Genomic DNA, 17527 nt, shown 5'->3' with positions numbered 1-17527 from the left:
GATAAAAAGAGTAATACAATCATCACCCATAAAGCGGATAGCAGACGTGACGTACTATATGTGTACCACATTTCAAGTCAATAGGTGAAACGGTTTGCGAGCTACAGGTGATTTAAAATCCTGGACAGACACACAAATTGCCACGGTAGCAAATTACAGAAGAAGATTTTACTGTTTAATAATTTATATTTATATGAAATGTGCTTCTTATATATTACTTCATGTTATTGAAAGTGCATGTATGTGTGTATATATATATGGTTGAAATAGTTTACTGTCAAATAAATGCAAAGAGTATGTGACACATGTTTCGCCCTCATTGACGTCCGAGGTTCGATTCCCGAGAGGGAGTGCAGTGAGTGTGTACGCCTGATGAGCCCAGAATGAGGGCGAAACACGTGTCGCGTACTCTTTGCATTTATTTGACAGTAAAACTATTTTCAACCATTCTATGATCTGCTCCTCACAAACTGAGGGCACCGTGTTAGCAGATTTAGGTAACCACCCATACAATCAGATTGTGACACAGACTTCAAATGCCGTGAAAATATATATATATATATGTGTGTGTGTGTGTGTGTGTATATATATATATATATGACAGTAACACTCATAACAATGACAACACAATTACATTGACAATCATGTTACGTTATTTTTAAAATGTTTCCTTTACTTTTTCATAACCTCTTTAACACACTACTTCTCCGTTGCGAAGCGCAGGTATTTTGCTAGTGATAAAATAAAACGGACGCCTTTTTTTCTGCCAATATATGCCAGACAAGCCCACAAAGTATGGCATAAAAGGATTTTGTACTGGCAGAAGCAAACACTGGTTTCCGCCTAAAAGTAATTACATATACAGGAAAGTATTTCTTTCAAAGAGAGAACTGTCCCTTGACAAGTCAGGTTGTGCTGGAGCTGCTTCAGGGCTATGAACATTATGGTCATGTTGTGTACATTGGGACAATTTTTATACATGACCAGAGTGTTCATGGAGCTACAGAGCAGGGGAATTGGAGCTTGTGGCACAGTGAGGGTGAACAGGAGACACAGACCTTCACAGGCTGAAGATGAAAAGAGGTGACAATCTGGTTTTCGTGCGGGTGGAAAACTTGGTGGCTTTGGCATGGCACGATGTCAAACGGGTGACTTGTCTCTCTACAGTACACACTAACAATATATGTGAGAAAGTGCAGCAACAGACAATTGAAAGGAGGCACCAAAGCAACACGTATTGTAAGGAGTGCAATGTGGCAATGACTGCTTTGAGCGGGATCAGACTTTGCTGTGTAAAATGTATGTGAAATCAGAGTATGCAGGCTCATACAACATGCAAGACAGTAACATTTGTCAAAAGGAAATATTTTTTGTTGGTTTCAATTGCTTTGTGATCTTTTTTTAAAAAAAGTTAGTTTTTGGAAAAATATTCAGCCCTGGGAGAAAAGAAACAAAAAAAAAATTAGCCGTAAGATTTAAGGACGATGGCACACCTTCTACCAAGAATTGTCTACTACCTCCCGACTCTGACTTCCTGCTGTGTGTTCCTCTACCCGTCTCAAAGGCACCTCGGCCGTCGCTCCCAGCTCCTCGATTATCTTCTTCATTGAAGACACCACTGTGGGAGCCAGAGTCGTGAGGAAGGAGACGAAGCTTGCCAGTAGGGAGTCTGCTGGCTCCTTTTCTAAGGTACCCAGATGTGCTCCTTGCCCTACTTCCGGCAGCACTTCCTGGTGTGGCAGAAGAGCTGCTCTCCAGGGCTCCGCAGCCATTGCAGCAACCCCTGATCCTAACAGGGCTGTATCAAACTCCAACTCCCATGGTGCCCTGCAGGAGCCCGAGACACCGCTGTCATCCAGGGTGGCTGCCACCTAGCATTCTGGGGGAGGTGATGCTCTGGCCGCATCTCCTCCCCTGCTCCATCCAGTGTGGAAGTGTCGTACTGTCCATGACAACCTAAATGTATCAAAGTTCTTGCCTTGTCACCCACACAGCTGGGAAAGCTTACATCCAAATGGCTTACTTTATACACATTTATTGTTTTTTTTTTGAACGTGTTAGAGCTGAAGCTGTCCTTCACACTGGTCGTTTTGTGACTGTTCTCATTAAACATCTTTGCACATTTGTCCTTTCAAGACTGGAGGCTCTCTCGACCCGTGCGGTAGTAGAATTCTCCTCAGGAATCGCATCTCCACTGCTTCCAATCACGTTTTCACCATTTTGGTGACAGCCCAGCTATCTCTGCCATTGAGAGATAACGACCAGATGTCGCCTTTCATTAGGCAGATCTTAGGCCATCTGCTAACTGACCTTGTGGTCGTTGAAATGTTCTCTAAGCTTCAAATGTTGTTTTTTGTAATCCTTATCCTTCAGTTAATTTCCTTTGTTGGAGACTAGGAGGACTCCTCAGCTTGCTCAGTCTTTTCACCTTTGACCGTCGTGTTGAAGTTCGGAGTATCTTCCGATTTTTGAGAAGGCCATGCAGAAGGTCCTCTGCCAGTTAATCGTCTGGCCTTTGTTTCCTCACTTTCAGTTACCACAACATCAAGAAGCTCCTGAAGTGTCGTTAAGGAGTCTGCAGAGATTTGTGGGATCATCGGCATACTGTTAATATTATGGACGTTCACACCGCCAACTCTAATGCCTTCGTAATCGTCTCTATATAAAGCGAGAAGGGATCCGGTGACAAGTTACGGCCTTGACGTACTCCACGTTCGATTTCTTCCCACGCGCAGATTCTTCCATCATTACATTTGTCTGCTCGCTGATCCCAATACAGATTCGTGATCGACTCTCTCTTTCCCATTCCGCACCTCTGCTAGCACTTCAGTTATGTGAAAGCATTTAATAGGAAGTGGCAGACAAAGAAATCACCACATTACACAGAATGTTTCACCCCCTGACAACGCAAAAGTAACAGTTAGCAGTATTTGAATAAAAATAGCGGGGTCCCCGAACTTTTCCTTTATTGTTACATTAATGACCCCCAGAGACCACACCCCTAGAAACGCGGGAAGCAACCCTGACAACGATACACAAAAATGGCTTCCATAACAGGAAAAGAAGATAAAGCTTTCAGCCCTAATCATGACATTTGGTACCCGATTCTTTTTCAGCTTTGGTTTATGGTTTTTTGATCTTCTGGTTTTGACCTCGGCTTCATGATTTTTGACTCCCGTTTATCTCCTGATCCTGTCATTACCTTGTGGCACAGAAATTTTGACAGCTCTGCAAGACAACAGGGGAACACAGAAAATTTTGGAATACAATGTTTTAGCAGGACATTTGTGAACTTCAAGTGCAACAGAAAGCAAACAAACGATTTGATGCATTTTCTGTAAAAAAACCTGCCATGTTGTTGGTCCTGGGGATTGATGGATGCCCGCTGCGTTCAGCGTTTTAAAGCCCCTGGGATTGTTCAGTGCATACAGGGTTAATGCTCAGTTCTCGTTACTGTCAGGGGGACAAGCAAACAGATAATGTGTGCCAAGAACGATGGAGGAGGCCGAATTATCAGTTGATATCGTCAGTCAAGTCCTAGTCCCGTTGTGGAGCAAAATTGTTTCAGTTGTATGCCAGCCTAGTGCTGCTGCAGGACATGCTTCATTTCCATCTTGAAGGAACAGCTATGTGGTCACAACTCTTCCATGAAGACCATTTCTCCACAGCCCAGGGCCAGCCATTTCTGCCAGTTCAGAGCCAGTAGCAGGGCTGCACTTCTTCCAGTTTTGGACGGACTCGAGCTTGATGTACGTCTCAGTTGCTGCACTCCAAGGCTAACCACAGCATTTCTGATCTTCCTCCTTGCCCGTTTGTTTGTGCTTCTGCAGAAGAGCTTGGACGGGACGTTTGGAAACACCAGCATGCTTGAGTGATCTCGATGACGTAGGATGAGCACCTCGTCTCTCATCACTGTGCTCACTTCTGGTGTGGTAGAGACTGGCAGGTTCAACTACCGCATCTTCCACTGGTTTTCCTTGCCCAGTTTTACTCCCGTGGTCTCCATTTCACTTCATCCGTTTGGCTCAGCCTGCACTTGATGTTATTTATCTTTAGCACCTTCATCAAGGGCCTGAGCTGTATGTTGACAAAGATCTCACATTTAAAATGGTAAAGTGCTCTATTAATATCTTAGTTTCTTTCTTTGAGGGCATTCTGATTTCTTAGTTTGTTGCTCCACTCCACTCCAGAAGACATAAAATATTGCGTACATCTGAATCCTTGTTCTGCCATGGATTTACCATCAGAGGAGACCTCACAGGATCATGCATACATTGCAGGGAATGGTTTAAAATGAGACCACAACGGGGCACCACTGGATAGAAGGGTGTGTGGCACACATTTGAAAGATCTAACTGAACATTTCAAGCCAAATGGGGGCAGGCGCTCAGCACCGTGGTGCCACATCACCCTCTGGAGGTGAACACATCCACAACATGGGGTCGGCTCCTCTACCAGCTCTTGTCTAATTCCCCAGAAACGACCATTTGGATCCTGCGACCACTGAACGTCTAAAAACAAGCCTCCATTTACAGAGTTATGGCCCTCTGTGACCCACAGGTGGAGTCGGGCTCGACCACTCATGATGTCGATATGCAGTAGGAATCAGTAATGAGGTGGGACTCATGCCCCTGTTTAAGAACCACTTTAATAAAAGTATTTAAAACAAACGGGGGCCAGCAATGGCGCTTTTGGTTTTGCACAGGCAACAGCATTGAGCGTTGGCGACTCTGTCTACATAAACTAAAAAGTACCAAAGCCGTAGAGAACTGAAGCCGGGCATATCTGTGATTGTCAGCGTAGGCACATGGGTGAGGGTCTTGGGAAAAGGGAGCACTTGGTCTTTTACCAGGCATCACAAGCATCTCCTAAGAGAGCCTGCCCCCCGTGTCTGAACCCAACTTTGAAGTCCATGCAGTTTCTGCTATGCCACCACCCCATTGCCAAAGTCAAAGAACGAGGGAAGAGGCCCGAGCGGCTTCATCTTGAGGCTCAGTAGTGCGCCTGGTGCTGCTCGGCCACCTTCTGCAGAATGTCCCTGTGGGTTGCATAGAGATAGTTCTTCCGGTCGGCGTCCTGCCAGGCAGTGGCGATTTCCGCTTCAGTGTCTTTTGTGTCCTACAAGAGAAAGGAGGATCACATGATGGGGGGGCAGCCTGTTCCCACCAAACCACATCACCCCTTACATGTCCAGAAATGCAGCAGATGCCCGTTACTGCAGCTGTGGTCAGTCTAATCTCAGATGTCCCCAATACAGAAAATAACAAACTTCCCCAAAGGTGACCATACAGACTTGGGGTGGCTACAAAGAAAGAGCAATGCTCAAAGTTCTAATGCAGATTAATTGGGGTCTGCACCTTCCTGAGCCACCAGCCCAAGGTCATAAATCAGGTAGACCACAACTGGGGTACACGCTGGCCGCTCAGCTGTACTTCTGGCCATTCATAGGAATGCTTGGGAAGCCAAAGACATGAAAAGAAAAACACTTACAAGTTTCTTGAGATCAGCCAGCACCTCATTGTCCTCCTCAAAGTGAATGTTGATGGCGGTGGTCTCAATCCAGGCCTCGTCTGTGTTTCTGGCATCATCCACATAGCCTTTGTAGACCTGAAAGACACGAGTCAGGTGAGAAGAGTTGCAGACTCAGTCCTGACTTGTGTGCAAGGCCCAATGATCACCGTCGTGTAAATCACAGACTGGGCAGGAGAGCACAAAGGTGGACGAGCACCTGTCCTGAAATCGGACAAGCCTGGAATCCTAAAAGACAGACAGACAGAGAATAGCAAACCTCCTTGCCGTCACTCAGCATCTTCGTGATCTGCCTCTGGAGAAATGGGCTCAAGATCCCCTTCAGCCTCAAGGGCAAGGCTTCACCGGGCTGCACCAGGCCCTGCCAAGACATAAGAGGAAGACAAGGACATCCGTCAGAAGGTCAGCCCCAGGGCCCCTTTGGAGGTACCATTTTTTTTTTGATTCTGTAAAGTGCCCCCCCAGAGGTGTACATATGACACCTGCAGAAGGCACCCAAGAGGATGGGGATGGCATTCTACTGTTTACTGTTGATGACCACTAGGTGGCATCCCTTTAGACACGATGTAGCAAGAGAGCCTCCTTGTGCCACATTTACTGAAGTTCAGGTCTAGGATGAGAACAGGGCCCGGTCTGTGACACTTTGGACACTGGATGGCATCACAACATATTGTGTAACATTTGTGTTCCTCTAACCTTATTCTTTGGCTACTAGAGGTCAACAGAGCCAGGGCTGAGTGTGTGTGTATTCTACTTGATGTGCACAAAGCCCAATGTGTACACTTGAGCAGGTTGTTTTTGTTTTTTTTAACATTAAGGGCCATTAAAGCCCACTTTGTGACATTTTTTTGAACACGTGTGTGGCATCATTTAAGTAATGTGTGTAACTTACTGTTCTTTGAACACCACGCCGCACATTTACTGCATTTTAGACCCAAGATAGCACCCGGGCTCAGTATGTGACACTTTGCACACTGGGTGGCACCACAACCAATTCACATTTTTTATTCTTCAGACCAGCGTTTCTGAAACTATGACTTGTGACCCATTTGTGACGGGTCACCACACGATTGTGTAGCAATGCTTTCTGTTCAGTTCTGCTGCTGCCATAATGCTGAGCTGCTGCTACACTCCACTATTACCAGCAGCTACACTTGGGTACGATGGTGTGTGTGTGTGCAACTAGTGGTGGACAAGTTAACCCAGAGCCAACAGTAAATCAGTTAAAGAGGAAAGGACCTGCCAGTCTCGTGGCAGGAATATTTCTTTAAAAACACAAAGTTTTTCATACAATTTGCTTCATTTCAGGGGCCCGGCAGCTTACGTTAGCCGATGCAGAAGCCCAGCTGTGACAGCAGTGCTGTCTGTCATGGAGAGCAGGTCTGTGCCACATCGCACATCAACTGTTGCAGCACAAATCTGTGACTCGGACAAAAGATGTCTTGCATTAACACTAGAATTACCAGAGCCTATGAAAAAACTCGTAGATCCGTCCCACCTTAAATCTCTTCGCACCTCTCCATCAGCGTCTTTTGTCCTGTAAATGTGTTGATAAGCAGCACGCAGCCTGCTATCACATCCCTCACCGCCGCACAGTTTTCTCAGCTCAAGTCTGTTTACCTGCGTGTCAGTTGCTTAGAGTTGTATAGAGTGAGAAGTCAAGCAAAATGACACCTTTTATAAATACTAGATCGTTATTTGGAACACATGCATTTCATGTGTGTTCCGTGTCTACAACAATCTATGTGAACACCTCGTTAAAACAGAAACGTTTTTCAAGTTTTAGTAATAATTGACAAAATGTAGTGAAGTGTTTAATGTGTGAAGCCTGAAGTCCAAATATCAAAGAAACACTTTCACAAAAGGTACAGATAGAACAAGTGCGCTTCTATTTAAGGATATAATTGCAGAAAAAGAACCCGTGTTAAGGTGTGACATTGACACGCATTTGCTATGACAGCTTCGGTGGCACAACGATATCAACTGTTGACTGGTAATCAAAACTTCACGGGTTCGATCCCGGACAAGTCCATTTTGAGAAGTGAGCTGCTCGTATTCTTACTATTTTAGAATAAAAACCAAACATTTGATTCCAGTCTGTAACAGCCACTGTAAATGTATGATACTTGTAAAGGTTAGCTTTTATTTTATTTATTTTTTTTTATTCTCTCAGTCACATTCACGATCCCACCCCCCGATCCGACACTGCTTTTCACATAAAGACGCACTATAACAGGTGAACTCGGATCATGACAACTGTTCTACATCAGAGCAAGAAGGCACTTTAGCCATCGCTGTATTTTATGTACACGGGAAGCTCTGCACTCTACTTGTGACTTTACACTGTAGGAAGTAAGTAAATAAATAAAGATAAATAGGTAAACAACATTCGATCCGACTCTTATATTCAAAGTACAGTGATGGCAGCTTCCACCTGCAGCTATAGACTCTTCAGTACACAAGCGACTCTCCACTCTAGTGTTTAGATCTGGACGGTGTATGTGCCCCAAAACATTAACCTCTTAACCGCCCTTTGCCGGATATATCCAGCATCGTAGCGTTATTGCTGACGCCTTACTGCCGGAATTATCCGGCACATTTGCCGATGGTTATGTGAATGCCTGGCGCGTAGTATAACTGACAGTTTGGCGTGGGTATTATTACTACATTGTATTTCGACAACTCTGCGGTTGTATTGGCCGATCACGTGATGTGATTCGGAAGTGAAAGCTGTGAATATGGCGAAACGTAAACGGACTTCAAGTGAGGTTTTGCAGGCAATTTTGGACAATAATTCTGATCGTGATTGTAGCAGTTCTGAAGAAGATTTTAGCGAAAATGATGATCAGCAACGTGCGCTGCATGATACTGTGAATGACGACGCATCGGATGATGGCGATGAGTGGGTGTATCCCCAGCATCTCAACTGGACTGCTGCCCGTTATCTGAGCCAGATATGAAAGATCCAAACCGTGACCGCTTGTTCAAGCTACGTCCTTTGATTGACCATTTATTTGAAACATTTCAGCAGGTAAATACTGCTTGAATAAATGTAAAGTAAAAAAACGAAAATTGTTCAGATTTCGCCCGGCATGGGGAATATTTAGGGAGTTGGCGGTTAAAGGGTTAATATGTATATGTTACTTATATAAAGAGCCAGATCGAATGTTATTTACCGCGAGTTATTTACTTACTTCCTACAGCGTAAAGTCACAAATAGAGTGCAGAGGGCATGCTCAAAAAATTATGTGCCTGCTGACGCTTTAGTACACAAGCAATGATACGAGAATGCAGTTCGACATTTTTTGGGGGCACATACACCATCCAGATCTAAACACTAGAGTGGCGAGTCACTCACGTATTGAAGAGTCTACACTGTAGCTGAAGGTGGAAGCTGCTGTTACCGTCAGATCGAATGCTATTTACCTATTTATCTTTATTTATTTACTTGCTTCCTACAGTGTAAAGTCACAAGTAGAGTGCAGAGCTTCCCGTGTACATAAAGTACAGCGATGGCTAAAGTGCCTTCTTGCTCTGATGTAGAACAGTTGTCATGATCCGAGTTCACCTCTGTTATAGCGCGTCTTTATATGAAAAGAGCAGTGTCAGATCGTTCGTGAACACAACAGAGAATAAAACTGAACTATATTATATTATATATATACATATACATATATACATATATGTATGTATACACATATATACATATATGTATGTATACATATATACATATATGTATGTATACATATATACATATATGTATGTATACATATATATACATATATGTATGTATACATATATATACATATATGTATGTATACATATATGTATGTATACATAATAATATATATATATATATTAATATATATATATATACACATATATAATATATATATACATATAATATATATATATATATACATAATATATATATATATAATACATATATATATATATATACATATACATATATATATATATATACATATACATATATATATACATATACATATATATATACATATACATATATACATATATACATATACACATACATATACACACATATACATATACATATATACATATACATATACATATATACATATATACATATACACATATACATATACATATAATATATATACATTAATATAATTATATATATATATATATTATAATATATATAATATACATATATATAACATATATTATATACATATACATATATATATACATATACATACATATACATATATATATATATATACATACACATAAACTAGGTGGCATCAGAGCCCACTTTGTTATATTTACTGTTTTGAACACTAGATGGCATCAATCACACCCTGCGTGTCACTTGCCATTCTTTTGACACTGTGTGGTGACAGACCCCATGTGCAGCATTTACAGCATTTTAGAGAAGATGAGATAGCACCAGGGCTCAGTGTGTGACCTCACAATGTATTCCCATAACTGTATTCCTTTGAGGACCTTAGATGATAACATTTACTATTTTATTGACACATGTCACCACATCCAAAGAACCGCATGTGTGGCATCAGAGCCCACAATCTGCATTTACTCTATGACATCACAGCCGAGAGTGTGACACTTTGTGCTCTCAATGCCAGCAGACTCCACGTTAAGTGACATTTGTAAACGTTTCATCACTAGGTGGTGACAGATCCCATTTATAACAGTGTGACTGCCAAGTGTGTGGCACTTCATATGCTTTGGCACTGCATTGGTGGCATCAGAATCTACCAAGTAACATTTTCCCTGTTTTGGGACCCTAGTTGATACGTGTCATGATCTTCAATTAAATCAGAATGTTGGGGTCCTCTACTGTTTACTTTTTTGTTAAACCATTTTGGCACCACATGATGGTTTGTTTATTCAGCTTTGAACATTTGAATTTGGTAGCTATGAAGCCATCTGAAATTTTTTATTACCTTATGATGGCCACTTTTTCTGGCAGCCCCCCCAAATGGCTGCCTTTGCCTGAATTTTTTTTAACTTCTTCTATTCAGTTTGGTTACCGATGTCTTCAGCGCTCTCTCTCTTGAACCCCTGCTTTTCCAGTTTTGCCTTCCTCTTCTCATAATTCTGTCCATGTTTTTTCATGGAGAGATCAAAATAGTTTACTGTATTCGGCGCAAGGTGGCACCAGAATGCAGCCTACTATCTGCCATTAGTCAGTCGGCCAACTTTTCATCAGATCTGTCCTGCCACATTCTGATCGTATGGTGACCGTGGGGGGCACACAGTGGATGGCTGGGCAGCAGGGCACTGGCTATGGCACGGTGTGTGTGACGTTCTGAATATCACGTAGTCAAGTTTCATCTTGTGCACTGTGAAAGGCACCACAACACAATTCATTTGGAACGTCCAACTCACCCCTGGAAAGGCCCACAGCTCGTATTCCTTGCGCTTTATTGAGAAGTACTGCATCACTTTCTTCCCTGCTCTCATGCACACCACGCCATCCAAGTTCCTCTTCCAACTAAAAAGTGAGCCACAGACATAAATTTGTGAATTTCCCATTGGGATTAATAAAGCATCTATCTATCGATCTTTCTCTATTAAGTCAAAATGAGACAGGGTAGGAGAGATAGACCACACATGGAGGATCTTGACTGTAATATAAAGTGGGAGGCCACCCAAAGCAAATCAAGCAGCTTCAGCATCACTGGCCAAGTGCAGGAATCGCACCAAACTGCTTTTATGGCTCCACTTAGATTCTTCATTGGGCAGATGCCCGGTTTAAAGAATGGTGCAGACGTCCATGTTACCAGGTTCAGACCTGGCCTGTTCCCTGTCACACTTGGAGTTTTCATGTTTTACCCGTGTCTGTTCTTAAAACTTTCCCTCAAAACCCAACCGTTTGGCACCTGTAAACAGGCCAGGTGGCCTTGTGTTTCCCAGGATGGTCTGGGATCCTGCCTTGCATCTCATTTGTGACATTTATCCTACATTAGGTGGCATCTAAAATCAAGTACTGCTGTGCAACAGCAGCAGAGCCCAATGTACTGTAATTACTGTACATCAATATAAGGTGGCACCAAAGTGCCATCATATTTACAGCTCTTCAATCTTTCTCAAGTCTTCATCAGCAGACTTGACCTGCAAAGCCAACTTTAGGGATTTCAAAGAAAAATGGATGAAAGGACCCTGCCATCCCAAATGTCCAAAAGTGCGCTTTCAATAAATTCTTGAAGACGTCAATTTCCACGCATTCCATGCCATGTCAGCACCGCATCTGGTCTGCCTGCCCATACAAAATTATAGAAGTAGCCCCTCTTACCAGGTGACAATCAGATCCATGGAGTAATTGGGTCCCAGATGATATAGCTTCCCTGTCCCAGTCAACCCCGTCCTTCCCATGGGATTCCTGAGAAGTCAAGGAAAACAAAAAGGCAGGGGATGGAAATGAGGTCATTACTATAAAGGGGGTGTGGCCAAAGAGAGGACACACACAGAAGGCGGGGCCAGAGATAGGACAGACACTTGTGGAATCGTCACAAAGCCTCACACAACTCACTTGTATTTCTGAGCAGAGGCAGCAGCAGACCTGTGGAGATAAAGGTTCAGGGGTTATAAACCACTGTGGGGAGAGAAGGAGCACTTCAGTCCCAGCGCAGGATAGGGACAGGACCATCCATTTACTTACTGGCCATCTGGTATATCGACTGCAGATCCTGTCTTGGCGGCGTACACTGGGGGCTTGTAGGCAGTGAAGTCGACCTGCAGGGGGGCAGAATGTGTATGTCAGCTTAGAAGGCCACCATACGGCCCATCATCTTTAGGGCACCCACACAGTCTGCCGAGCCACCAACAGGACTTTGACCACCCAGGTTGCAACATGCCAGGTAAAGAACTATACCTCCCAGGGCACCCTCTCATCTGGCACAGGAAAACGCTTCACATTCGAGTCGGGGTAAAGCAGCTGCCTGGCGTTCACATGATAGTGAGGTTCAGGGTCATCTTCCTCGTCTTCCTCTTTCGGCTCTGCCTCTTTACTCTTGCCAACCGCTACTGAAATGAGAATCGCAAAGACGTCTGGCAGAGAAATAACAAAATGAGTGGTGCAGTGCAGGGACTCCTGGTTTGGGGGAAAAAGGGTGACAACCAGGCATCTAAAACCAGACCAACAACTCACAGACGGCCAGTGCCTCGTCCCGGGAGCCAAAGCCTTTGGCCACCAAGGCGTTCATGATCCACGTCAAGGCCTTGGTAGACATCAACACCTGCGTGACAAGTAGAGCACCACAATGCCAGTGTGAGTGCCAGCAAGAGACCATGTTAACAAGTACAAGTTACCTCCCACCACAAATCCCACCTGCTCCTCCAAGTGAGCCAACCTCTTCTCAATGACATGCCTGCCACTGTCACCTTCCAGCAATTCGGCCAAAACACCAACCCTGCAAGAATGAGATAAACCGTCAAGAAGGAGCCTGAGCACAGACCCACCACGTTACTGCACCCCTCCAGCCTGCTATAGTAGGTAGGACTGTGTAAAGCAGGGTAAGGGCACATAACGGTGCCCATATTGTGAGAGGCTGGCAAAGGAAAGCACCCAAGGAGTGGGCAGCAGTCAAGCATCAGGGCCCATGTGCCTCATACCTGTCAGCCGTGTCCTGGATCTTCTGCTCGTTGGTGTCACTCAGCTCCTGCTGCAGTCTCAGCAGATAGCTTTCCTTCATAAATGACTCCCAGGAGAGAAGTGCAGTCTCCTCGTTCTCTGGCAGCTCCATTTCTAGAAGGAAAATCATGGAAAGGGCATTAACATCACGAGGCAGTCACCAGCAAACACGTGAGCCGCAGCTCATCTCATCACAGAATTATTGATATTTTATGCCCTGGCTCTGTGGAACACCCAGCACAAGAACACATTGGCATTCAGTTGCTGCTTGGCAGAGCACCACCCGGGCAGCCGAGTTGGGTTTCAAACTTACTGAACTGTTTGTGTCTACTGGCCTTCTTTCTCTGGATGACCCGCTTGAAAAACAAGTACAGGTGTCCGAAGATTATGAAGGGGGGTGGGAATGCAGGGCGACCATGATACTCCTCAATCAGTCCAAAACGCTGGAACTTCCAGATCTGGTCGGTGTTGTCCTGTACCACCTGGAAAGTGTAGCTGTGAAGACAGAAAAGAGAATAGTCAGATGGTATCACTAGTATCATTTGAGGAAAGAGTGTACTGTGGTGGTGGTGTTGGGGGGGGTTTAGGAGGACATGTGCCACGTGGTCCACTACCTCTTGTGAAGCAGCCGCAGCATCTAACACTAGAAGTCACTGAAGGTTTCCTTAAAAATCATCCCTTGTCCTTAACATCTTTACCCAGTTCCCACATTCTCTATCCTACCACCTTAGCTGGTCAGCACCCTCAGTTGCCCGTCACACTTACCTTAACATGGCAATCAGTAGGTTGATGAGCAAAATGTTGGCAAAGAGCAAGTAGATGCAGAGAAGAATGATTGTCAGCCAAGTCGGGAAAGCTGGGTTTCCATTATTGTCCAGAACAGGACAAGTGGGTTTGGTGGGGTCCGTACCATTCGTGGTGCACTGACCGCTTGCATAGTTCACACCTGAAAGAAGAGAGAGAACAGGGCTACATTGGGGGACTCCTTGGCCTCCCTATTCCTGTTGTCCCAGCCAGGGGCTCAAGGTCCAAACGGTGACATGAATGGCCATGCATTACAGCAGCGGGTGCCACTAGCAGAAAGATCACCCAGCGTAGTGAAATGTCAAGGCTTACTGTCCACGCTTGAGGGCATTTGTCCAAAGATGGTCAGGTAGGGCTGGTACACGACCCCACGGAATAGCCATTCCAGCCGAGACTCATTTTCAATCAGGATGGCCTGCTCAGCAACTCCATAGGACACAACCCAGACAGCCAGCAGGAAGAGGAAGAAGAAGATGTCTTTGAGCTGACGAAGAAACACATAAAAAGGTCACAACACGGTGTCCCCCCTGCAGGCAGTGGCCCTCACTGCCCTCTGGTAGCCCAGCTCTCCACTTACCATGCGCTTCACTATGATGATCTTTGGCCCCAGGTTTTTATTTACAGTAAAAATGGCCATGAGCCGCAGACAGTAAATGATGAAGTCAATGCTCAGAATGATCCGACCGGCGTAGAAACCAGCAGTGGTCAACCTAAAATTAGAATGACCAATAGAAATTCATTTTGAGGACAGCCCTACAAGTCCTTAAGGGACTTTTGTTCCCAGCTATGTCTTAATTTTTCACCATATTCCTGGCTTGGTTTAACCCAGATGGGGTCATCTGCCCCCTCAGCAGCCATAACTGTAAGCCTGGTTAGAACGACAGGGACCTCTATTAGTCCTCACCATTAACATTTTTCTAGCCAGTGAGGACCTCCCTGTATCCCTGGCTCAGACACTTCCTACATGTCCTATCCACAGTATTCCTAACACTTTTCTTCAAAACCCTCCACCCCAACCCTTAATCTACAGAGGTGGGCCATCTCTCCCAGTATTTATGGAGTCCCAGAAACAACAATTGGATTGCACTCATACAGGTGCAGGACCCCACAGTAGTCTAAACCTCCAAACATCATTCTATCCAGTTATACTGCCACTACAAGGGTCTACCAATAAGAGGTATTGGCCCCTGTACCACCACCTAGGATACCAGCTGATTCATCAACACGGAGGTTCTTAACCCCCAGTCCCTGCCACTACTGGTCATTTGCCCCATCCAATGCCAGTATCTCAAGAAACTGTTTGCATCCCATTATCAGTGGTGAGCATCAGGCCGCAGATACCCCAAGTCACAATTTAAAACTGCCACCCCATCCATACATTCCCAGGTGTACTCCGGTCTTCTCCTCGGTAGCAGGTCGATTTAACCCTTAACTTCTTGTCACCTTACACAACAGAGGAGCTGCATACCTGCAGGCCACTCCTGCTGCAAATATACAGATGCTCAGCACGTCAAAAATGTTCCACAAGTCACTGATGTAAATCTCTGCCCTCTTCAGGACCCCAAATTTGTCAGGATCATGGAAGAGCTGAGGAGAAGCAGAAAAACAAAAAAGGGTTTGTGTCTTTCAGAAACGGCCTGACTTGCAGATCTGAGTCCACAGTACTAGTTGGCACTTCACTGCCCAACTCCTTCTCCTCTCTGATGTCCATCACTTGCACCTCACCTGCCTGAGCTCCTCACAGAAGAGGGTGAACACCCAAACGTACAAGAGAATCTCCTGCCATGCTGGAATGGTCTGAAAGTTCATTGTCAACACGTAGGCGTACAGCCACAAGAAGCCAAAGTAGGAGACTACATTCCAGTAAAAGACCACCACTGGAGCTGTGTAGAAGTATTTTAAGCGGCTCACACACGTCAGAGGCTTCAGGCGCATCTTCTCAAGGGGCAACCTGTCAGTACAATCAAAAAGAACTGATTAAGCAAACTCAGAAGGTTAGAACTGGCCAGTGCAAATCAGCAGGCCACTGAACTAAGCTAGGCATCCACTCATTTGGTCAGGACCTCCGCAGAGATCTGTAGAGCAGTCCTTCTGGTTATAAACACAAACTGGAAACAGCAGATCACCTCACATCAGTGGTCATCAGACCATCTGACCTGGTCAGGCACACAGATTAACCATAGAAGTTGAGAATGGCTTAAAGAATCAAAGTGAAAATGTGAAGAGGAGCTAACCTGGCCTCTAAGGAGAGGTGAAAATGTAACCGGACCACCTCACCTGGAGTTCAGAAGGCCATCTGACCCACTCTGGCACCATTTGGTCTGCACCTCTGTGCAGATCTGCAGGGCAGCTCATCCAGTTATACTTATAAGATACACAGGCCAAAGATCAGCTGATCAGTGACCTTGACAATGGACAAGTTCTGCAGAGAAGCTCACCTGGCCTTTAAATACAGCTTAAGATTTTCAGACTCTCCCACGTGGACATCAGCAGGTCATCTTACAAAGCCAGTCATCCTGGCTGAAGATCTGATGAACCCGTTTGGTTTAGGACTCCAAATTCCCTATAAATGCAGCTGAAGGCCACCTGACTCCCAAACCTAGTCTGAGATGTCTTCAGAAAATGTACTGGTCAGCTGATGTGGCCCATCATCAGCTAAAATGGTGTGGAGCAGATAACCAGGTTGTATCCTTCGACATTTTCAGATTGTCTCACCTGGAGGTCAGCAGGCCATCTGACATAGTCAGACATTAGGGATGAAGATCAGACCTCTCTGCCTGCTCTGGGATTTTAGCCCGATATGTGCAGAGCTAACCACCTGCACTGTATGTCCAGCTGAAGACCTCACAACTGCTTCTCCTGCCCTGAAATGTCAGAATAATTCTGATCTGGTTAGGTATACAGTATAAGACAATGACCTGCAGACTGTTTCAGCTATCAGGCACCTGAGCCAAAAGGACCAATCAACCCCGTCTAGCCTGTGGCTTCTTACCTGCCTGAAAGCCAGAAACCTAAAAACTGCAAAACACTCAAATGCACTTGATGTTGTGATACCCACAGGCTGAAGACCAGATGAACCCATCAGATCTGGGACTCCAAATTAAGACATGCAGAGAAACGTGCCTCTTATTTAAATGTAGCTAAAGCCCATCTGGCCACCACACCTGCTCTAAAACATCAGCAGACTATCTGGAGACTACCTGACCTTGTTCGAAACATGGATTAGAGATAAGCAGACTTCTTGACCTGGTCAGGCTCCTGAAGCAAGAAGGGATAAAATTGCTTAATTTGTGGTTTTAGTTAAAGAGGTGCTGCACACCTGGCCTGCTTATATACCTGAACCAAAGATCTCTCCAGTCACCTCACCTTGTCGGAAACCTACACTAGGGACACCCACCAGTGACCTCACCTGAAGATGAGCAGACAAGGTCAGGTATGTTGACTGAAGATAAAGGTCCACCTGATGGGTCAGGGATTTTAGCTAACAATGTTTAGGGGTGCTGTTTGTACAAGTGATACCAGGTCACCTTTACCTTTGTGACAATACTC

The 17527-nt window shown here is 44.9% G+C and overlaps 1 protein-coding gene across 1 annotated transcript in view; it reads right to left on the bottom strand.

Moving 5' to 3' along the window:
- Positions 1–4597: 4597 nt before the first annotated feature.
- The window catches only part of LOC114655300 (transient receptor potential cation channel subfamily M member 2-like), a 74679-nt gene continuing 61749 nt past the window's right edge, over positions 4598–17527 (bottom strand). The window contains 17 exon segments of the mRNA XM_028806193.2: positions 4598–5118; positions 5491–5607; positions 5789–5890; positions 10930–11035; positions 11837–11923; positions 12074–12103; positions 12203–12276; positions 12416–12567; positions 12692–12779; positions 12872–12953; positions 13156–13288; positions 13488–13669; positions 13940–14120; positions 14291–14462; positions 14556–14688; positions 15447–15565; positions 15704–15929. Of these exon segments, the coding sequence (XP_028662026.2) occupies positions 4993–5118; positions 5491–5607; positions 5789–5890; positions 10930–11035; positions 11837–11923; positions 12074–12103; positions 12203–12276; positions 12416–12567; positions 12692–12779; positions 12872–12953; positions 13156–13288; positions 13488–13669; positions 13940–14120; positions 14291–14462; positions 14556–14688; positions 15447–15565; positions 15704–15929 (2110 nt within the window). The 3' untranslated portion in view covers positions 4598–4992.

Source organism: Erpetoichthys calabaricus, chromosome 8 (genome assembly GCF_900747795.2).
Source record: "Erpetoichthys calabaricus chromosome 8, fErpCal1.3, whole genome shotgun sequence".
Classification (NCBI taxonomy): domain Eukaryota; kingdom Metazoa; phylum Chordata; class Cladistia; order Polypteriformes; family Polypteridae; genus Erpetoichthys; species Erpetoichthys calabaricus.
The sequence above is the reverse complement of the archived record's forward strand: the minus strand, read 5'-3'. Positions and strand labels throughout refer to the sequence as shown.